Source organism: Camelina sativa, chromosome 10 (assembly GCF_030686135.1).
Source record: "Camelina sativa cultivar CO46 ecotype springtype chromosome 10, ASM3068613v1".
Lineage (NCBI taxonomy): Eukaryota > Viridiplantae > Streptophyta > Magnoliopsida > Brassicales > Brassicaceae > Camelina > Camelina sativa.
The window spans coordinates 2,879,674-2,899,014 of NC_141889.1; the positions used below are offsets into that span (position 1 = coordinate 2,879,674).

General features: G+C 34.8%; 3 protein-coding genes, 1 non-coding gene and 1 pseudogene across 12 annotated transcripts; all 5 read left to right on the top strand.

Annotated features, from left to right (window-relative positions):
• The first annotated feature begins 70 nt into the window (after window positions 1-70).
• On the top strand, window positions 71-2,528 carry LOC104719991 (endo-1,4-beta-xylanase 5-like). The gene is made up of 6 exons (XM_010437969.2): window positions 71-171; window positions 277-323; window positions 411-630; window positions 713-876; window positions 987-1,874; window positions 1,985-2,528. The coding sequence occupies exons 1-6, from the start codon at window positions 123-125 to the stop codon at window positions 2,348-2,350; spliced, it is 1,734 nt and encodes a 577-aa protein (XP_010436271.2). The 5' UTR covers window positions 71-122; the 3' UTR covers window positions 2,351-2,528.
• Window positions 2,529-4,167: 1,639 nt separating this feature from the next.
• LOC104719993 (endo-1,4-beta-xylanase 5-like) lies at window positions 4,168-7,037 on the top strand (annotated as a pseudogene). The gene is made up of 6 exons (XR_015569222.1): window positions 4,168-4,272; window positions 4,368-4,534; window positions 4,926-5,095; window positions 5,184-5,282; window positions 5,531-6,325; window positions 6,430-7,037. The product of XR_015569222.1 is annotated as an endo-1,4-beta-xylanase 5-like (transcript).
• A 1,847-nt stretch (window positions 7,038-8,884) lies between these two features.
• Window positions 8,885-10,679, top strand: LOC104716769 (protein SOB FIVE-LIKE 5-like). Of its 4 annotated transcripts, none has more exons than XM_010434205.3 (4): window positions 8,885-9,397; window positions 9,952-10,047; window positions 10,159-10,235; window positions 10,335-10,679. In XM_010434205.3, exons 1-3 carry the CDS (start codon window positions 9,029-9,031, stop codon window positions 10,213-10,215), a joined length of 522 nt encoding a protein of 173 aa, XP_010432507.1. In that variant the 5' UTR covers window positions 8,885-9,028; the 3' UTR covers window positions 10,216-10,235; window positions 10,335-10,679. The 4 variants fall into 4 exon arrangements, with proteins under 4 accessions (XP_010432507.1, XP_010432506.1, XP_087326407.1 ...); XM_010434204.3 differs by having other exon boundaries at window positions 10,159-10,225; XM_087470281.1 differs by having other exon boundaries at window positions 9,961-10,047; window positions 10,335-10,475.
• Window positions 10,680-11,696: 1,017 nt separating this feature from the next.
• On the top strand, window positions 11,697-16,251 carry LOC104716771 (fatty acyl-CoA reductase 3). 5 transcript variants are annotated; one of them, XM_010434210.3, is made up of 10 exons: window positions 11,697-12,456; window positions 13,001-13,104; window positions 13,395-13,597; window positions 13,949-14,049; window positions 14,535-14,727; window positions 14,829-14,990; window positions 15,091-15,172; window positions 15,286-15,552; window positions 15,630-15,757; window positions 15,881-16,251. In XM_010434210.3, exons 1-10 carry the CDS (start codon window positions 12,306-12,308, stop codon window positions 16,023-16,025), a joined length of 1,536 nt encoding a protein of 511 aa, XP_010432512.2. In that variant the 5' UTR covers window positions 11,697-12,305; the 3' UTR covers window positions 16,026-16,251. The 5 variants fall into 5 exon arrangements, 4 of the variants coding, with proteins under 4 accessions (XP_010432512.2, XP_019086040.2, XP_087326735.1 ...); XR_015569223.1 differs by having other exon boundaries at window positions 12,246-12,456; window positions 14,816-14,990; XM_019230495.2 differs by having other exon boundaries at window positions 12,308-12,456; window positions 13,001-13,091.
• Window positions 16,252-17,034: 783 nt separating this feature from the next.
• LOC104716772 (uncharacterized) lies at window positions 17,035-18,905 on the top strand. The gene is made up of 4 exons (XR_015568797.1): window positions 17,035-17,275; window positions 17,384-17,610; window positions 17,735-17,800; window positions 18,517-18,905. It is a non-coding gene; the product is annotated as an uncharacterized LOC104716772 (transcript).
• Window positions 18,906-19,341: the final 436 nt, after the last annotated feature.

Below are 19,341 nucleotides of genomic sequence, written 5' to 3' on the forward strand. Positions count from 1 at the left end.
TCTTATGTGTGATAAAAGTTTCCATAAATGGAAAATATACCAAGACTATAAAACATACTAGTATATTACTGAAACCCTCAATCATCAGCCAAACAAAGTGAATTCTTAATTTAGGTGTTTCAATGAAGCTTCTACTGCTGCTGCTTGCCTTCTGCGTTCTTTCTCTATCAAGTTGTTCTTCTCATCTTAGCCTATGATTTTACAATATATCTACTCTAGTAGTTATTATAAATGAGAAAATAGATTTTTGTATTAAACGTCGTTACCACTTTGCAGGATGTGAAGAAAAGTCTGTCCCTTATGATTACTCGGCAACAATAGAGGCAAGCAATGCTCTGTTCATTCAGTCTTCATGTTCATTAAAAACTTTGTTCTGAGTCCTTTTTTTTGTTGTTGTTGTCTTGGTGCAGTGTCTAGAGATCCCTAATAAACCACAATACAATGGAGGGATCATCGTGAATCCTGACCTGCAAAATGGTTCACAGAGCTGGTCACAATTCGGAAACGCCAAAGTTGATTTCAGAGAATTCAAAGGTAATAAGTTTGTTGTTGCCACAGAGAGGAATCAATCTAACGACAGCGTCTCACAGAAGGTTTACTTGGAAAAAGGAATTCTCTACACTTTCTCGGGTATAAGTAATTTTGAATTTGTGTTTCTTGGTGCACACTCTGTAGAAATATCATTTCATGTATTATTATGTTGTACTTGTAGCCTGGTTACAAGTAAGCGTAGGAAACGCTCCTGTAAACGCCGTTTTCAAGAAGAATGGTGAATATAAACATGCCGGTTCGGTTGTTGCTGAATCCAAATGCTGGTCCATGCTCAAAGGTGGTCTCACCGTTGATGAATCTGGTCCTGCCGATCTCTACTTCGAGGTGTATGTATATACGAAAGCATATTCATGGTCTCAATTGTTTATATGCATTTCTAAATTTTGCAAGCTTCTCTTTTCTCAACCTATATATATTTCCATGGTCATGTGTAGAGCGCGAACAGAACGGTTGAGATTTGGGTAGATAGCGTCTCTTTGCAACCTTTCACACAAGAAGAGTGGAACTCTCACCACGAGCAGAGCATTGACAAGGAAAGGAAAAGTGTCGTGAAGATCAAAGTTGTGAATGACAACGGCGAGACGGTACCAAACGCAACCATTACCATAGAACAAAGGCGACTCGGATTCCCATTCGGATGCGCGGTAGAAAATAACATACTTGGGAGTCAAGCATACCAAAACTGGTTCACTCGAAGATTTACCGTGACAACTTTTGGGAACGAGATGAAATGGTACAGCACAGAAAGAGTAAGAGGCATAGAGGATTATACGACCGCAGACGCGATGTTGAGATTCTTCAAGCAGCACGGCATCGCTGTACGTGGGCACAATATTTTATGGGACGACCCTAAGTATCAACCTGGATGGGTGAAGTCTCTGTTCGGTAACGATCTCTACAACGCCGTGAAACGTAGGGTTTTCTCAGTTGTCTCGCGATACAGAGGCCAGCTTGCGAGTTGGGATGTTGTGAATGAGAATCTCCATTTCTCCTTCTTTGAGAGTAAGTTGGGTTATAAAACCTCTTATAACGCATTTTCGATGGCTCATGCCTTCGATCCACGGACAACAATGTTCATGAATGAATACAATACATTAGAGCAACCTCAGGATCAAAGTTCTAGTCCAGCAAGGTATTTGCAAAAGCTTAGGGAGCTTCAATCTATCCGGGTTGCTGGAAACATTCCTTTAGGGATCGGTCTTGAGTCTCATTTTAGCACTCCTAACATTCCGTATATGAGATCAGCTCTTGATACTCTTGGTGCCACTGGTTTGCCTATTTGGCTAACTGAGGTCGACGTTGATGCGCCTGACAATGTCCGGGTAACTTAATTATATTCTCTTATCATTATTGAATTCTCATTTGTTATTTCATCCCCATTAAAATGGAGTTTGAGCACTTCTCCCCTGTTTGGTGTTTGTTTTTCTTGCAGGCCAAGTATTTCGAGCAAGTTCTAAGGGAAGGCCATGCGCATCCAAAGGTGAGAGGAATAGTGATGTGGGCAGGATATTCTCCATCAGGTTGCTACAGAATGTGCCTCACCGATGGAAACTTCAGAAACCTACCCACCGGAGACGTCGTGGACAAACTGCTACGTGAGTGGGGAGGGTTTCGCAGCCAAACCACAGGAGTCACTGATGCTAATGGATTCTTTGAGGCTTCACTTTTTCAGGGTGACTATGTGCTCAATATATCTCAGCCTTTCACCAAATCAAAAGCTTCTTACAACTTTACGTTGACTCCTGATGACTCCTCCTCTTCAGTGACCAAACCATCTATTTTTGTCTTACCTGTTTGAGACGCTATGTTTACAACAACTTTGAATTTGGGTATAGTTTGATTCTCAGCGAAAAAATATTGTCTGTTTTGAGTTGTAGCAGCTGTGTAAGACGAAACTTCCATTTGAGCATCATTGAGTTGGTTCCATAATATAACTATAAGGGATTTTATCATCAATATACTAAACTTTCTCTAAACGTTGTTGTTTCGTATAAATTTCTTTGCTTAAGCCAAATCTTTTTTTCATGCAATCATACATTTTTATGTTTTGACCCAACATTAATTGTCAAAATCGCAGGAAGTTCGACCAGATGCGTCGTTTCTATTTTGGACTTGGAATACTAATTAAATGACTTACATTGGATATATATTAAGACGTCGAAATATCTTATATACAGTAAAATTTCTATAAATTAATAATATTGAGACCAAAATATTTTATTAATTTATAGTGATATTAATTTTTAGATATATTTTTAATAGTTTAATTTTTAAAAATTATGAATTGAGACAATTTTTAACAATAATTTCGGATATTCAAAATTTTATGGTATTGAAATTGAATTTGTAATATTTAGAAAATATTATTAACAATAAATTACAAATACAATAGACAAATTCACTTATACACATGACATACATAAAATTAAATTTATGAATAATAATGTAGATTCTCGTTTGAGCTAATCCGGTATTTTGTTGTCAAAAAAAAAAAAAAAAAGAATAATATTATAGATTGATATTATAGAATAATATTATAGACTTCAACAACACAAAAACAGGGGATGTAATTGACAAGTTGCTCAAGGAGTGGCATCAAAAATCTTCAGAGATTCCAAAGATTTTCACAGCATATTCCGAGAATGAAGAAGAATACGTCTCATTGTTGCATGGACGCTACAGTGTGAATGTTAGTCATCCATGGATGAAGAACTTGTCCACAAGTTTCAGCTTGGAGGTAGCAAAGGAGATGGGTCAGCGTCAGGTAGTTAGAGTAGTAATTGATGCTTGAGTTAAGAACAATAATATGTGAAATTATCATAATCATATAATAAAACTTGAAAAGTCATCTACCATTAACCATAACGTTCTTTTACAGGAGCTTCTTGAAGAAAAGTTATGCCTAAAGTTAATAGACTATTTAACTATTGGTGAAAAAAAGACATATATTATAAATGGTCAACTTATTTAAAATATATAAAAGAAATTTCATTTCGTCAGAATAGAAAATTTAATGAAACATCTCCCCTTTTATTTTGGTGAATAATAAAACATCCCAATTGAATTTGTGTAAGCCCATAGTCCTTCGTCAAAAAAAAAAATTACGATTATTAAATTACATTCTAAGCATAGTCTGCATCAACTTATTTAACTTGACATATTGCTTAACGGCTATGTTACAATTTTGTTTCCTGGTCGCTTTCACTCTAGCTAACCAAACAAAATATTTGCTTGCAAGCGTTTCACACGAGTGAATCACACTTTATAACTTTTTTTGGGATTAGTACCCACTTTGTAAAGAGAGGAAAAAGACTCAAGATTTGAGAATTTCTGCATGATTTCACTATATGGTCAGTACATATACATATATGCAGAAGATCATATATTCATATCTAATTTCCTAAAGTAAAAGATTGTTAAAATAAAATTCACAATATTCACTAAGATCCTAATTCCTAAACTTGTGAGATACGGATTCGTATCTCAACTGACACACGTGTGTCTTTAGGAAAAAAAAAAAGGTGTGTGATGCGCAACACATAAGATAATTTTTGATATTATGTAATTTTGATATACCTTACATATTTTTTTTCTTAAAAAATTGTAGCAAGGACGATGAAGAATATCAACGATGGCTTCATGCTTTTACTTCTCTGGTGTCTTGTGCATTCAGGGATTGCCATTGATCCTTTCTCCCAAAGCGACTCTCTCAAAACAGAGGTAACCAAAACTGATAAACTTCATCGAATGAGTGATTTTTTTTGTTGTTGTAAATTTTAAGTTTCTAATTATGGTAAAATTTGGTATATATGAAGTGTGTAATGAATCCTCCACCAAGCAGTGAAACACAAGGATTTTTTACGATTTAGCCGCTCTGTCGAAGATGACTCTGATGAAGAATGGAAAATATATGGAAATAGAGCCATTAGGGGAATGATACAGAGAATCCATCTTCACCAAGGAAACATTTACAGCTTCTCTGGTAAATTATAAATTTACAGATGCAACCCATTTATCTACGTTATATAATATAATACATCATCACTTCTTAGTTTCTTGTCTAGTAAATTACTGTTTCAAACCAGAGACAATTGGGTCAGTTCTTTATAGTTGTGTTCAATCTGATTCCAGTTTTGTTTCAAGAGTTTTAGTTTTTAGTGTGTTGGTTTAGGCAGTGTATTACCCAAAAATAAAGTCTTACGTAGATCAGTTTGGTACGGCTTAAATTTTGGTTTAGATTCAGTGTTCTGTATATTACAATGACTCTATTTAAAACAGAGACTTTAATTGTACTCTATATACACTAATAGTTTCTTTCAGTTTGGATTAATTAGATTGAAACATCCATAGGTTCTTTGTTAATGGAAATACAGCTTGGGTGAAGTTGAGAGAAGGAAACAAGAATAAGGTAGGAGTTATGTTCAAGACTGAAAATGGAAGACTTGTTCATGGAGGTGGAGTTAGGGCAAAGCAAGGATGTTGGACTTTGCTTAAAGGTGGCATTGTGACAGATGTTTCAGGCCCTGTAGATATTTTTTTCAAGGTACAAATAACATTAGCACTATCTGTATATGTTAGTTCCTATGTATATATAACTCTGTGTCAACGCGGGTTTAATTATGTGGAAACAGAGTGATGATGAAGAAGCAAAGATATCTGCAAGAGATGTGTCGTTAAAAAAGTTCAGCAAAGAAGAATGGAAACTGAAACAAGACCAACTTATTGAAACGGTAGCACTGATCGATCTTTTCTATCTGTAGAAATCTATATTAAATTTTTAGGGTTTTGTGATCATGCAGTCCAATTAAGCCCAATTCGTCTTTGACGCCGACCATATTAAGCCTATAATTTTGAAAATTTGAACCCGGTCTTGATCCCCTAAACCAAGTTTCTAGGCCCGGTCTCACATCTATATTCTTTTATCTATCTATCTATCGGTGTGCTATTTATGCTGTTACATGACTTATGTTAATTGCAGATAAGGAAGAACAAAGTGAGATTTGAAGTAACTTATCAGAATAAAACTACAGTAAACGGCGCAGTGATATCCGTAGAACAAACCAAACCATCTTTCCTCTTAGGCTGTGCAATGAACTTTCGGATCCTACAAAGCGAAGGGTACAGAAAATGGTTTGCGTCACGGTTTAAAATCACATCCTTCACCAATGAAATGAAATGGTATACAACGGAGAAAGTACGCGGTCAAGAGAACTACAGGTTAGCCGATTCAATGCTTAAGTTTGCGGAAGATAATGGGATATTGGTTAGAGGTCATACAGTGTTGTGGGACGATCCAATAATGCAGCCAAGTTGGGTCCAAAACGTAGAAGATCCAAACGATTTGATGAATGTGACATTAAACCGGATAAACTCGGTAATGATGAGATACAAAGGGAAGTTAACCGGGTGGGATGTGGTTAATGAGAACGTGCATTGGGATTACTTTGAGAAATTGCTTGGTGCAAACGCTTCTTCAAGTTTCTACAATTTGGCTTTTAAGCTTGATCCTGATGTGGCATTGTTCGTTAACGAGTACAACACGATAGAGAACCGTATAGATGTTACCGCAGCGCCGATTAAGGTGAAGGAAAAGATGGAGGAGATTCTTGCATACCCAGGAAATATGAACATTAAAGGAGCAATTGGAGCTCAAGGTCACTTTAGTCCAACTCAGCCTAACTTAGCTTACATGAGATCTGCATTGGACACTTTAGGCTCTTTAGGTTTGCCTATCTGGCTTACAGAGCTTGATATGCCTAAATGCCCTGATCAGGTCAGTCATCAACTTATCTTGTATAACAAGAAAGCCTCTTTCCATCTTCTCTAATTATCATATTCATAAAAGTTGGTTAACTAACTAATTCAATTGCTTGATAGGAGAAATACATGGAAGACATTCTGAGGGAAGCGTATTCGCATCCTGCGGTTAAAGGCATCATAATATTTGCTGGGCCTGAGGTGTCTGATTTCGACAAGCTGACACTTGCGGACAAAGACTTCAACAACACAAAAACAGGGGATGTAATTGACAAGTTGCTCAAGGAGTGGCAGCAATCTTCAGAGATTCCAAAGATTTTCATGGCTGATTCTGAGAATGAAGAAGAAGATATCTCATTGTTGCATGGACATTACAATGTGAATGTCAGACATCCATGGATGAAGAACTTATCCACCAATTTCAGTTTGGAGGTAACTAAGGAGATGGGTCAGGGTCAGGTGGTTAAAGTTGTAATTGATACTTGAATTACAAAAAAAAATTGTGACATTTTCAGAAATTCATTTAGTGTAATCATAGTATTAAAAACTTGAAAAGTCATCTACCATATAAATCATAACGTCTGTAAGGAGATGAATAGATTAAGGACTATAATTGTAATTAGTGAATAGTTAAACCCTACAATTAAACTTCTCATAACGTCTTCCTCTAGAGGAGAGCTCTTGAAGCGAGTAATGGCTAACGTTTAATAAACTTTTTAAGCACATTATTACCAAAACACATTTAGAAGGAATTTTTATAACTCTGAAACAGAGATAGTTTTTTAATACACACCTAATAAAAAATAAATTCCTTTAATCATCACCAAAACCTAACATTTTCTTTCCTGTACAGTTTAAAATTAAATTCCTGCACAACTTATTTTTGTGCATAGAGAGTAACACGATCAATTTGAAGAAACTATAAACCATGCAAAAGAAAAAGGACAAACATATTGCTAAAAGATTGGGTTATATTCAAACCGGATACACACACATGACACACTTATATGTATATGAAAGGAAGTGAAAAAAGCTAAGAGAACACATGGAGGACGGGAACATCGAAACCGGGAGAGCATAGGAATTATCAGCAAGTGAAAAGAGAGAAAGGGATCAGAAAGTGACACATTTAAGAGCCTAAATTGCAAAAGTGTGTAGTTGGTCGAAGTGCGTGTTGTTGCACGTGCGCACATGTGTGAATTTTTGAACCTTGCGTATTTCTTTTTTTTTACGTGCACACGTGCCCACATGCATGCCTGATTTTGCTAGCTAGCTATTAGAAACAAACCCTTAAATGAAATCAATCAATCAATTTTTTTTTTCATCTATTTTCTGAAAATTTTATTTGGACTCACATAGCATGTGTACCAAATCAGAGATATGCAATTCCAATATCTATACAGTTCCTTCACACATTTCAGTTTTATCATCTTATACATCCTTCATTTCGATTTAGCACATGATGTTAACCTTATAATATATCTGTTACTCTTTTAAAAACTTAATCATGCTAAAATGACACCAATATATCTATTACTCTTTTCTTAAACATGATGTTAACCTTATATATCTATTACTTTTTTAAAAACTTAATCATGCTAAAATGACACCAATGTATCTCGTTATCCCAGATATTGAGAGTGTCAAATTCACGAAAAAGAACATATAAAAGAGAAATCACTAGGAGAGATTTTATTTTCGACAGGAGAGATTTAGGTGAAGAATTAAATTAGAGAGTACGACAGGGAAATAAAATAAAGCAAAACGAAATGTGAGGACATGTGATATCATAAAAGCGTAGTCAATAGACCGCTCGGATCTTCTTGTCACCACTTGTCTGTCTGTCGAACTCGCTTTGACCCATGCACCATCTAATTACTTCCACTAATACATTACTTAACATAATAAATGAATACTAATCAACATTTAATAATACGATCAATGGGTATTTTATCTCTTCTAGACTAGTTTTGGAGAATATGTCACGTGGGAACTTTTATATTTGGATGATATTTATTATACATCCACGTATTGAGTTTCGCTCTAGTTAGATATATATGCGATTGATCGTTTATTTTAATGTTGCCAAAATTTATGTTTTGGTTTTATATCTTTGGATTAAATATGAAAAATGCCTGGATACGAACGATGCATGTCATTCCCATGTTACATATACTGGCATTGGAAGAGGAGTTAACAAAATTGAAACAAGAGCCTTTTACCAAAAAAAAAAAATGAAATAAGAGTTTTTATTATACAATTTAAATCGAGTTCACATGTTGCGAACTTGCTAGTTTAGCCTAATAACGCCGACTTATCCATTGATTCTTTTTAATAAAATTTATTTGGTTTCATATTTGCTCTAATAACGACAAAACAAAAGCCCAAATTATTAGACCAACCTAAAGTTTGAAAAATTAATAGGCAGAAGAAGAAGTAGGAGACGAGAGAGACGATGATAATAAGTTAAAATACGATATACTCCGTAGCTATTGAAGATAAGAGCAAAATTGAAATGAATAAATTAATTAAAGAGAGACGTATAGTAGATGCATGTGTGTGTGTATAAATATAAGATACAGAAAAAGAAACAGACGTTTTAAGTCGATTCTTCACTCATAGAGTCTTTTCTTTAAATCTTTTTCAACACAGCTGTTCGATCTCAAGAAGAATTTTTATCTTTTTTTTTTTGCTATAGAACGTAACATAAAAGAAGAAAATGTTGGGTTCGAGTAGCGGATGCGAGTCAGGATGGACTCTATACTTAGACCAGTCTGTTTCTTCACCAAGTCCTTCTTGTTTTAGAGACAGTAATGGGTTTGAAAATAGAAGAAGAAGCAAAGATTCATGGGACCAAAACTATGTGCAACAACAAGGAGACGACGACGAAGAAGAAGAAGACGATTTATCAATGATTTCAGATGCTTCTTCTGGTCCAAGGAATATTTCTGAGGAAGATTCAGTGAAGAAGATAAACATTGTTGGTCTCAAGAAGCAGAGCAAGAGAGAAAAGAAAAGAAGAGATTACGAGAAAATGAACTCTGTTCTTGATGATACTGCTAGCTCTCCCCTTTACAATTTCCCTCATGTAAGTCCTAGTCCACACTTTTCGCTAAACAAAGATCAATGTTTTGGTAGATTCACTAAGTACGGATTGTTTCTTTGCGTTTACAGTGTTTACATTCCATGTTATAATGCTTAGAATATCATAATAGAAACGCAAACGTAAACACAAACAAATAATCATTAGTCACTGTAGAATTTACCTAGCATACAAAAAAAGTCCATGGCTAGTTTTGGGCTTACCTTTTTTAGAAAACACAAAGACTTTCTCGTAATCTTTTGAATGATATGGTCTTGAATTTTTTTTAATCAGTATCTAAAGTGATCAATATTGTTTCCTGTTAAGTCTTCTTTTTATTTTGTTACCACATCTTTGTGTCATCCAACGAGTATATATATAAACTAAAGTGATCTATATTGTTCCCTATTAATGACTACAAAAGCTCGATAAATCTGGATTAGAGGGCTTATAAAAACAAAAAACAAAGACACTTTGTATCTTTTAAAAGAGGATTTTTGTTCTTTAGTTTTTATACTATATTTTTTGGGATTTAACATTTGTTTTGATATATCCTGTAGATGTTGCAGAAAGGTGTTGGTGGTAATAAGATAGAGCAAACCTTTCCAGAAAGTACATTGGACTACTCGCAAGGCTTCTCGGCTACTCAATTCCAGGTTTCTCTCTCTTCACTTCACTATCTCTCTGTTAGGTTCTGTACTGAGTACACGTGACCTGTCTCAAGAGTCTCACCATAAATGTATGTATTTGTGTATTGAAATAAGCAGGACAAAACAGCATTCCAAGAGCAGTATGCTTATTTGCATATGGAAACCAGATTCTAAAATTGAACCAGTTAAGTAATGTATGTATATATTATTTCTATAGATGTTTCACTACTTTGTTTTATTTTTACTTTATGAAGAACATATATCCAATCTGACTAAAACGTTGAAATTAGCAGGTCAGGAGGATCAAACTGAAGAGCCGCTATTTTGGACATTTCTGAAGCTTTTATGGATTCAAGTAATGATTAAATTGAATCTTGAAGTCCCAAAATACTATGAAAGATAGGATGGATTTTAAGCAAAAAATTGCTATAGAAAAGAACCCAACAATGAAGGGACACACAAAAAAAAGGGTTCTCATAAATTTGGGTGGGTCTGAATCTTCCTCTTTTTTGCTTTGTAATTTCTTTACAAAGCGAGTTTTTTAGCCGCCCTTATGTTAAACTCACTGTGTAACAAAACTTCAATGCCTAAATAAGCTCTCCTTTTTTTTGGGGGGAAGAGCTACTACGTACCAAGAACTATCTAGCAAATAATGCTTTTAATTAATGGTTCTTTTTATGATTAATCCAATTGTTTCCTCCGTTCCTTTTGTAGAATCTGATATGACTCTTGGCTCTATCAAATCATATGTTTGAGCTAATTAAAAAAATGGCGTTCTTGATAACTTTGACAGACTTATTAATTATTATATATGTATGACTGGTTCAAATTGCTGTTTCCTTTTTATCTCTAACAGCAAACTCGGCTTCGACTGGACATATCTAATGTTTTTGTTTTCTCATGCATTTTTAAGAATACCCATGTAAAACCAATATTTTTAAAAAGTTGTATTTATAAATGTTGAATGATTAGAAGATTCATTTAAAGGTGCCAAAATCTGAAGAATTAGAGGACCTTTTCAAAAGTTTATAATCAAGAAATAAAACGTATCCTTTAATAATTAAACAGAGTAGGAAAACCTTTTTATAACACCACAACGCTAACCCTAAAACTTAAAAGAATGTGTAAAGCGCCAATAAAGAGAATACTAAACTTATCCAAATCTGGTTCTCCGCTGTGTTGTTATAGCCACTCGTCATCATATACATTCCTCCTTTCTACACAAGTCTAAGGCTCAAAAGTTATAAATGTTTCAACTTTGAGGTAGCAGAGGATGTTGAACTTTTAACAACAACAAAAAGAAAAAAAAAACAGAGGATGTTGAACTTTTAACAACAACAAAAAAAAAAAAAAAAAAAAAAAAAAAAAAAAAAAAAAAACAGAGGATGTTGAAAGTTGAAAGTTGAAAGTCCCGTCAACCGTCATTGTTGCTCTGTTGAGTTCTGAGTCAGACTGGGGGTGTTAATCAGCCCAAGCATGAATACTGAATAGGCCTAATGGTATTCTGGTCCATCTGAGCTTGGCCCAAGTTATAGAACCACAAATCATGCCTTAAATAGCTGTTGCAATCTAAATGGTTGCGAGTTGGATTTGATGACGAGTAGTTGTACTTGGAAGTAGTTGTGATAAATAAATGGGAATATGATAGGCCGTTCACGTCCTCAAATAATAAGATCTATCTTTGGCGTCTCCCAGTCCCCCCCCCCCCCCCCCCCCTATTACTCTGTTGTTTTACTCTGCGATTCTGTATCACCCAAACATAACAAATTACCATACATTTATATCAACAAAAATTGCTTACAAAAGCACATTTTTCACATTCTCTCGATTTTTTTTTATATTTTAAAGAAATGTGTTTAAATACCGTTATTTATTGTTTTGCAAAATTATAATACTGACTCTGAATTTTAATTATTATTTGGTTTCCACAATTAGAATGGAATCATACCCCCTTTTTTTTTTTTAACAAACAAATGGAATGATACCAAAACTAAACATATCAATCAGTCAAGATGCATGGTTATAATTTAAATAATTGTTTCGCTCTTCAACGTGGGAAAATGCTTAAATTAAGCCAAGCCATGTTTTTGAGTCAAATAAGTTCATATCCAAAATATGTAAAATATTGAAATCTCTAGATACTTCTAATAAGATTTTTTGACAGCTAATATAAAGTAGTTGGGAAAAAAAAATGTAGGTAGGTGCTCACATTGATTTCACCTTGTAAAGCCTAAAACTATAAATCTTAGTAATCTTTATGTGATATGCCGTTGTACTCTATTGCAGTCTTTCTCTCACTCAAACGTATATACAAACATAAAATTATGTCGACAGAAATGGAGGTCGTAAGTGTTCTTCAGTACCTTGATAACAAATCCATATTGGTCATTGGAGCTGCCGGGTTCTTAGCAAATAGTATTCTCTCTCTCTCTCTCTCTCTCTCTCTCTCTCTCTCTCTCAGATTTATATGTGTCAATTTAGGCTTGAGCTACACTTAAATAGCATTAGTTAACGCATCATACATTTATAAAGCATGACAAGAACAATACTCTAGTAGTTAACTCGCACTAGTATTGTTGATATGTGTTATCATCTGGATTCATGCATGCATGTCGTCGACAACAAAATAAGAACAATCAAGGTAGAAATTGCAATATGAATGTGCCACGTACCACAGGTAATGAAAGTCTACGTATTGTAAATGCTTGTAGCGATCGATTACAATTTAAGAATAGTAAAAGATTGATGAGTTCTCAGTAAATAATTTGTGGTTGATATAAGAAATGCTTATTTGACTCACGTCAATCGATTTATATTAGTCTAACCGGTCAGTATTTTGGGGGTCTAGACATGACTGCGTATATCGATCGTAATCGATACAAGTTGCTTCTTCGTTATATAATTAAACTAGCTCTCGAAAATTTTAAGTATGGTTAAATTGTATAAAATTTAATTGCAGTTTTTGTGGAGAAGATATTAAGGGTGGCACCAAACGTGAAGAAACTCTATCTCCTTCTAAGAGCATCAAAAGAAAAAACTGCTACCCAGAGGTTTAACGACGAGGTTTTGTCTCCACATATTTAGGCTAGCTTTGAACGTCTGTAGTTGTTACTTGTTAGATATATTTAATCACTCAATCAAAGTTGTTAGAAAACTCTTTCTTAATAATATATATATATATATATATATATATATAATATGGGTATTAGAAATCTGTATATATTGAATTCGTAATAAAATTATGAACTTATAGTTCTTGTTTGAAAAGTATAATTTTATTCAAATATCTTCCAAACCTCATATGGTATGATAGTAGAAGTTTTATAACTTTTGAGGTGTTTAAATCAATGCAGATTTTGGGTAAAGATTTGTTCAAAGTGGTGAAAGAGAAGTATGGTCCAAATCTTAATCAACTTACATCAGAGAAAGTCACTATTGTCAATGGAGACATTTGTCTTGAGGATTTAGGTATTCAAAATCTCGACTTAGCTCATGAGATGATCCACCAAGTTGATGCCATTGTTAATTTAGCTGCAACTACTAAGTTTGATGAAAGGTATATATACTAATTTCAATATGTTATATATGTATAATTTTATCCCATCGTAATGATTCTAATATCTTAATCTTATTATTGATTTATTAAACTTTCCTTTGAACTGAACTTTAACTATCACTTACAGTACAGAAAATAAATTTATCTAACTACTTTTTATTTTATTTTGTGTGTGTCTGTCAGTCTGTGTGTGTGGGGCTATCGCATAGCAATTAAATTTTGATTTCCTGGAAAATAAATATGTTACCAATCCATTTAAAACGAATCACATATTAGCGATCGACATCAACGATATCCCGATGGAATATTTTTCACTACCGTAAAACTAAAGGAATGTAAATTACTTTGCAGATACGATACAGCACTTGGGATCAACACATTCGGTGCTCTCAATGTCTTGAACTTTGCCAACAGATGTGCAAAGGTTAAGATCTGTGTTCAAGTATCAACAGGTATGAATGAATACAAAACTACTATGCTAGCTAGGTATCAATGATACTGTGAGATAACTTGTGTTTATTAGATCGCAAGTGGTGAATTACATTAACATAAACTTCTTATGTATCCGATTTTCCTAATCCCTATGACCCTATCTTATAAATTAGACTGAAATTAAAAGAACATGGGTATATTAGGACCAACATGCAGAGTATCCTACAGGTTATCTCGATTTCGACATCTAACTACCAACCAATGCAATACTTCTTCGCTTTTTTTATTTTTATATAATAAAAGAAGGGACCATTATGGCAAAAATACCAATCTATTTACATTGATCACAATTTACATTCAAATAACTCCAATTATTATGATGAGTTTTTTTTACTAGGTAAACCGATCATTTTTGTTTTGGGAATAAACTTCTTTACAAAGTATAACTGACTAGTATAAAACTTAACAGTTAAATGCCACCAAATAATAAAAATTTATATTATAGCTTACGTGTGCGGAGAAAAACCTGGCCTGATAATGGAGACTCCGCACCGTATGGGTGAGACGTTGAATGGAACCACCGGTCTAGACATTAACCGTGAGAAGAAATTGGTTCAGGAGAAACTTGACCAGCTCCAAGCCATCGGAGCCTCTCCAGAAACCATCAGAGAAGCCATGAAGGTTCTCGGACTCACCAGGTTCTAGGCCTACTTGAAGTTGCAAATAAAAATGTCATTTAATGTTAAACTTTGAAAAAAAAGAATGATTATGACTTAAAAAAAAAAGAAATTAACGATAGGGCAAAGATGTACGGATGGCCAAACACATATGTGTTCACCAAGGCAATGGGGGAGATGGTGGTAGGGGCAAAGAGGGAAAATATATCACTTGTGCTGCTTCGTCCTTCAATTATTACCAGCACATTCAAAGAACCATTCCCCGGTTGGACTGAGGGCATCAGGTTAAATTATCAAAAGCTCTTTTACTCGAATATACTAAATGATACACCTATTGATAGTCTACTAGTCAAATCAATGAAACATCTAGTCTTAATTGTACAGGACCATTGATAGTTTAGCTGTTGGATATGGTAAAGGCAAACTCACGTGCTTTCTTTGTGATCTTAATGCTATTTCCGATGTGGTACCTACTTGACACTCATCTTAATCTACGCTCGACATTGGACATTAATATATACAGTAGTATTATTTACTCATCTTGATTTTGACATGTTTGGACACGTATGCATGGAATAGATGCCCGCAGATATGGTGGTAAATTCGATTCTAGTATCAATGGCCGCTCAAGCCGGTAAACAAAAAGAGATCATTTACCATGTGGGTTCTTCACTAAGAAACCCGTTGAAAAATAAGACATTTCCTGAAGTAGCATACAAATATTTCACAACCAAACCTTGGATCAACAAAGATGGGAAGGCCGTTGGGGTCAAGAACATTCAGATATTGAGTTCTATGAATAGTTTCCACAGATACATGACCATGCATTACTTGATTTCATTGAAGGTAACGATATAATTAATACGGTAGTTTTAGTTAGATCTATGAATAACCTTTATGATTCTCTGGTTAATTTATCACAGGGACTTGAAGTAGCAAACATGGTACTTTGCAAGTTGTTAGACAAGGAATTTAAGGAATTCCATAGAAAGATAGCGTTTGTATTTCGGCTTGTTGATCTCTACCAGCCTTACCTCTTTTTCAAGGGCATGTAAGTAACTTTTTCATTTTCCAGTTTGGTTCTATAATTATTAGTGTACATGTGTCTAATATGGTTTCAGAGTTAAACGATATTATACCATTTAACTGGAGTATGTATTAATTGCACATGCAGATTCGATGATACAAATACAGAAACTTTGCAAAAATGGTGTCGCAGACGGAAAGCAAGACTTTCTATTTCGATCCAAAGGTTATCGACTGGGACAGCTATTTTGTGGATACACATATCCCTGGGCTGGTTAAGCAATGTCTTCTAATAAGTTCATATTTACCATTCTTATCTTATTGTATTACAACGAGTATATTGTGGACACTATTGATCCGTTTTCATTCGGCTACGTTTCTAAATTCGGTTCTAAAGCTGGAATGTTTTATTATTATATTTTTTATTTTTTTTTTGGGGGTTTTATTTATAATTTCAGCATTAATTTGCATCTCTGTATGAAATTATATATTTGATACTCCTATAATATATACTTCCAACGCCTTGTGTTTTTATATATTACTTAATAATTCGTAGTATATAATATCGGAACAATGATTCAATCTGTTGCTAAATAAATTTTCGTTAATTAAGATTTATCTTTCAGAGTTAATTGATCAACAAAAAATGTCCATGAAAAAGCAGTCCAATTGTGTATGTTCTTGAATCTTGACCTTAGACTCTTTGAGTCGAGAGAAATCCATACCACAAACGGGGAAACTAAAAAAATATATATATTTCTGGTAATGTATATTCATTTCAAATTTTCAAGTGAGGGGCTATATATGACATAAAGCATTTTGAGAGGCTTGACTCTAATTAATATAGGGTACCTATATATGGTGGGCTTAACTATAACCTAATTCTAATCTTAGATGGTGAGAAGGCAACAAACGCTTTCATTATGTCGGAATCTAGATGACCCCTTTGTACCTTTCAAAGGACGAAAAATCATAAACCTCCCTCATTATATTGACACCAAATTGACTTCTTTCAACTCAGCGTTTGCAAGCCGGTATCTTGATACCTTGTGGTTTTCACTACTCGATCCAGCACCAACATATAACCGGATGGCTATACAACTTGACACAATCAAGAATCTTCAATCGTCATGTTTATTTTGAGCACTACACTGCCCTCATGTTATAGTTTTAGCTTTCATAATCAAATAAACTTTTTTTTTGTGTGGACAAACATAATCAAATAAATATGTCACAAAAAAAAAAAAAAAATTACTGTATATCTTTTTTTAAAAATAAATAATAATATAGTATTATGGAATCAATATTGACGAGTGACGACAGTAGGAGCAGAGAGAGAGAGAGAGAGGGTCTGATGCGTAACGCGAAGGATGCAATACTCCGCCTCAATCTCATCGCCTCTTCTCTAGGGCATCAACTCGATCGCGTCTCTCCTCCTTGTTCATCTTCACTCCCAAAACCTAATCTTCACCACCAGTCCCACCAGATTCTCTGATCCCCTTCTCCCCTTCTTGCCTCTCGCCGATCCCCGCGATTTCACAACGTACATTCAATTTCTATTTGCTCTCTCTACTTGGTGTATGTATGCTTACAAAGCTTCAGTTTTTCAACTTTTTTTTCAATTGGGTTTTTTTTTTTTTTTTTGCAACAGGGGAGGGATGATTTCGGAGACGATACGAGGAGCTGGAACCGGAAGATCAGACCGGAGTACGACGGGTTCGATGACGATTACGAAGAAGACGAAGAAGATGATCACGAGGAAGAAGATAGAAGCTGGATCTTTTACTTAGATTTGTAGAGAATGTTTTCAGAAAGGTTTCCAAGAGAGCTAGGAAAGCTGTCAGATCAATCTTGCCTGTTTCCATCTCTACCAAGCTCGTTAGTCTTTCTTCTCTCTTCCATTGCCATTGCCATTGCCATTGATGAGTGATGATCCTTTCAAACTGTTGATTTAAGATCTCGGATCACAGTGTTCTTACCAAGTTTTTTGTTTCAATTTTAGGTTGGGTTTTCAGTGAATGGAGTACTTATTCTTGCATTTTTGTGGATCTTGAAGGCTTTCCTCGAGGTAATTTTACACTAAACCTCCGTTGAATTGTAGTATTATGAAGAAAGGTTCTTCATTGTTGTTAAAAGAATCGAACTTGGAACACCTCTCTTGTGTTATTTGGTTTTCTTGCCATGGTTTTTAGATGTCTAGTTCTCAGGGAGTTAACAAGGAGTGGCTTGTTTTGTTTCCCTTGATTGTTATATCTTCGCTATCGGATTCACTGACCATGGCAGAGTTCCTGTATCTACTATAAATTGAGTAGACAGGGTTGTATCAAGCTTAGAACTTTGTTGATGAGTTTGCCATGAATATAGTTTCATGGAGAATACAAAGTCATATTACGAATGTGTATCAATATAGAAAATGTTACTGAGCTCAAGTTAAGCACCGGGCTTTGTTTCATTCTACTCACACATAGCAAAATTGAATGGATCTTAATTCATTACTTCACTCACCCTTCTGTATTATCACACAAAGGCATGAGTGTCTATCCGTATGCATATAAGTATATACTTCACATGAGCTAATGTTGCGGCTCTCTTTATAAATATATATAGTGTCATCAGAGAGTTCATTGATCCTATTGTTGCTGCTCTCTGTTTTTGAATACTTGGGCTAATGTGCATATCTTTCAATGTATAGGCTACTTTGTGTCTTTGAAAGAGACAATGTGTTGTGTTACTTAACGTCTGTGGGTGGATTGATTTTTATGTCATTTCTATGGTCGAACGCAGGTAGCTTGCACACTTGGAACTATTGTATTTACGAGCATTCTACTTATACGCGGACTTTGGGCTGGTGTAGCATACTTGCAGGAGAGCCGCAACAATAGGATCAATGAACTCTCTGATGACCCACGTGCATGAACGGGTGCAACCAGTTTCTTGATTAATTTGCTTTAGGCTTCAGATATCAGAGTTCTGACTTTTGGGAGCCAGAAATTGGTTTAGGTTCTTCCCAATTCAATAAAAGCACAGCTGAATTCAGAATCAGAAAGCAGTGTTACATTGGATGTCATTGGCAATCTCTGATGATTTAGTGAGTGCAAAAGTGTAATATGTATTTGTAACAATCAAGTAACTAGTGGATAAACCAAATATATATAGAATCATACCATTTACCTTTCCAGTTTCGTAAATCAAAATCAGTAAACTTCAATCAAAGCTTCTTTATTAAGATGCCATCACCAAAGCCGCGAAGCTTTGCAATCTTATCCTTGCATTTAGCTGACGGCAATCATAGGTCTGCCACAGTGATATTCTGCGAGAACAGCAGTTCAGTGTTGTTTTATCTCTTCTCCAATCCAGTTCGATACCACCGCACCAATCACATTGTCATCTACTTTTTTGAGTGAACGGGTTGCACTTGGCTTAAGTAAAGGTTCTCTATGTTCCGTCACCACTACAGTATGTTAAGTTGTTGAAACCTTCATGAAAAGCCTACGGCAACCTCTTATACTCCGCCTACAAAGGGGGAGTTAGATTAAATATACGAAAATCTTTATGTTGTTTATTTGGTTTATGGTTGTATAATTAGGAAACAAACTTGTAAACATGTCC

Excerpts from the sequence above, each read along its gene's own strand:
- LOC104719991 (XM_010437969.2), top strand. The coding sequence starts at position 123 with ATGAAGCTTCTACTGCTGCTGCTTGCCTTCTGCGTTCTTTCTCTATCA. Across the intron at positions 631-712 it reads AATTCTCTACACTTTCTCGG|CCTGGTTACAAGTAAGCGTA; the intron begins GTATAAGTAATT and ends TTGTACTTGTAG. Across the intron at positions 1,875-1,984 it reads ATGCGCCTGACAATGTCCGG|GCCAAGTATTTCGAGCAAGT; the intron begins GTAACTTAATTA and ends TTTTTCTTGCAG.
- LOC104716769 (XM_010434205.3), top strand. The coding sequence starts at position 9,029 with ATGTTGGGTTCGAGTAGCGGATGCGAGTCAGGATGGACTCTATACTTA. Across the intron at positions 9,398-9,951 it reads CCCTTTACAATTTCCCTCAT|ATGTTGCAGAAAGGTGTTGG; the intron begins GTAAGTCCTAGT and ends TATATCCTGTAG. Across the intron at positions 10,048-10,158 it reads TCTCGGCTACTCAATTCCAG|GACAAAACAGCATTCCAAGA; the intron begins GTTTCTCTCTCT and ends TGAAATAAGCAG.
- LOC104716771 (XM_010434210.3), top strand. The coding sequence starts at position 12,306 with ATGCCGTTGTACTCTATTGCAGTCTTTCTCTCACTCAAACGTATATAC. Across the intron at positions 13,105-13,394 it reads CCCAGAGGTTTAACGACGAG|ATTTTGGGTAAAGATTTGTT; the intron begins GTTTTGTCTCCA and ends AAATCAATGCAG. Across the intron at positions 14,991-15,090 it reads GGTTGGACTGAGGGCATCAG|GACCATTGATAGTTTAGCTG; the intron begins GTTAAATTATCA and ends TTAATTGTACAG.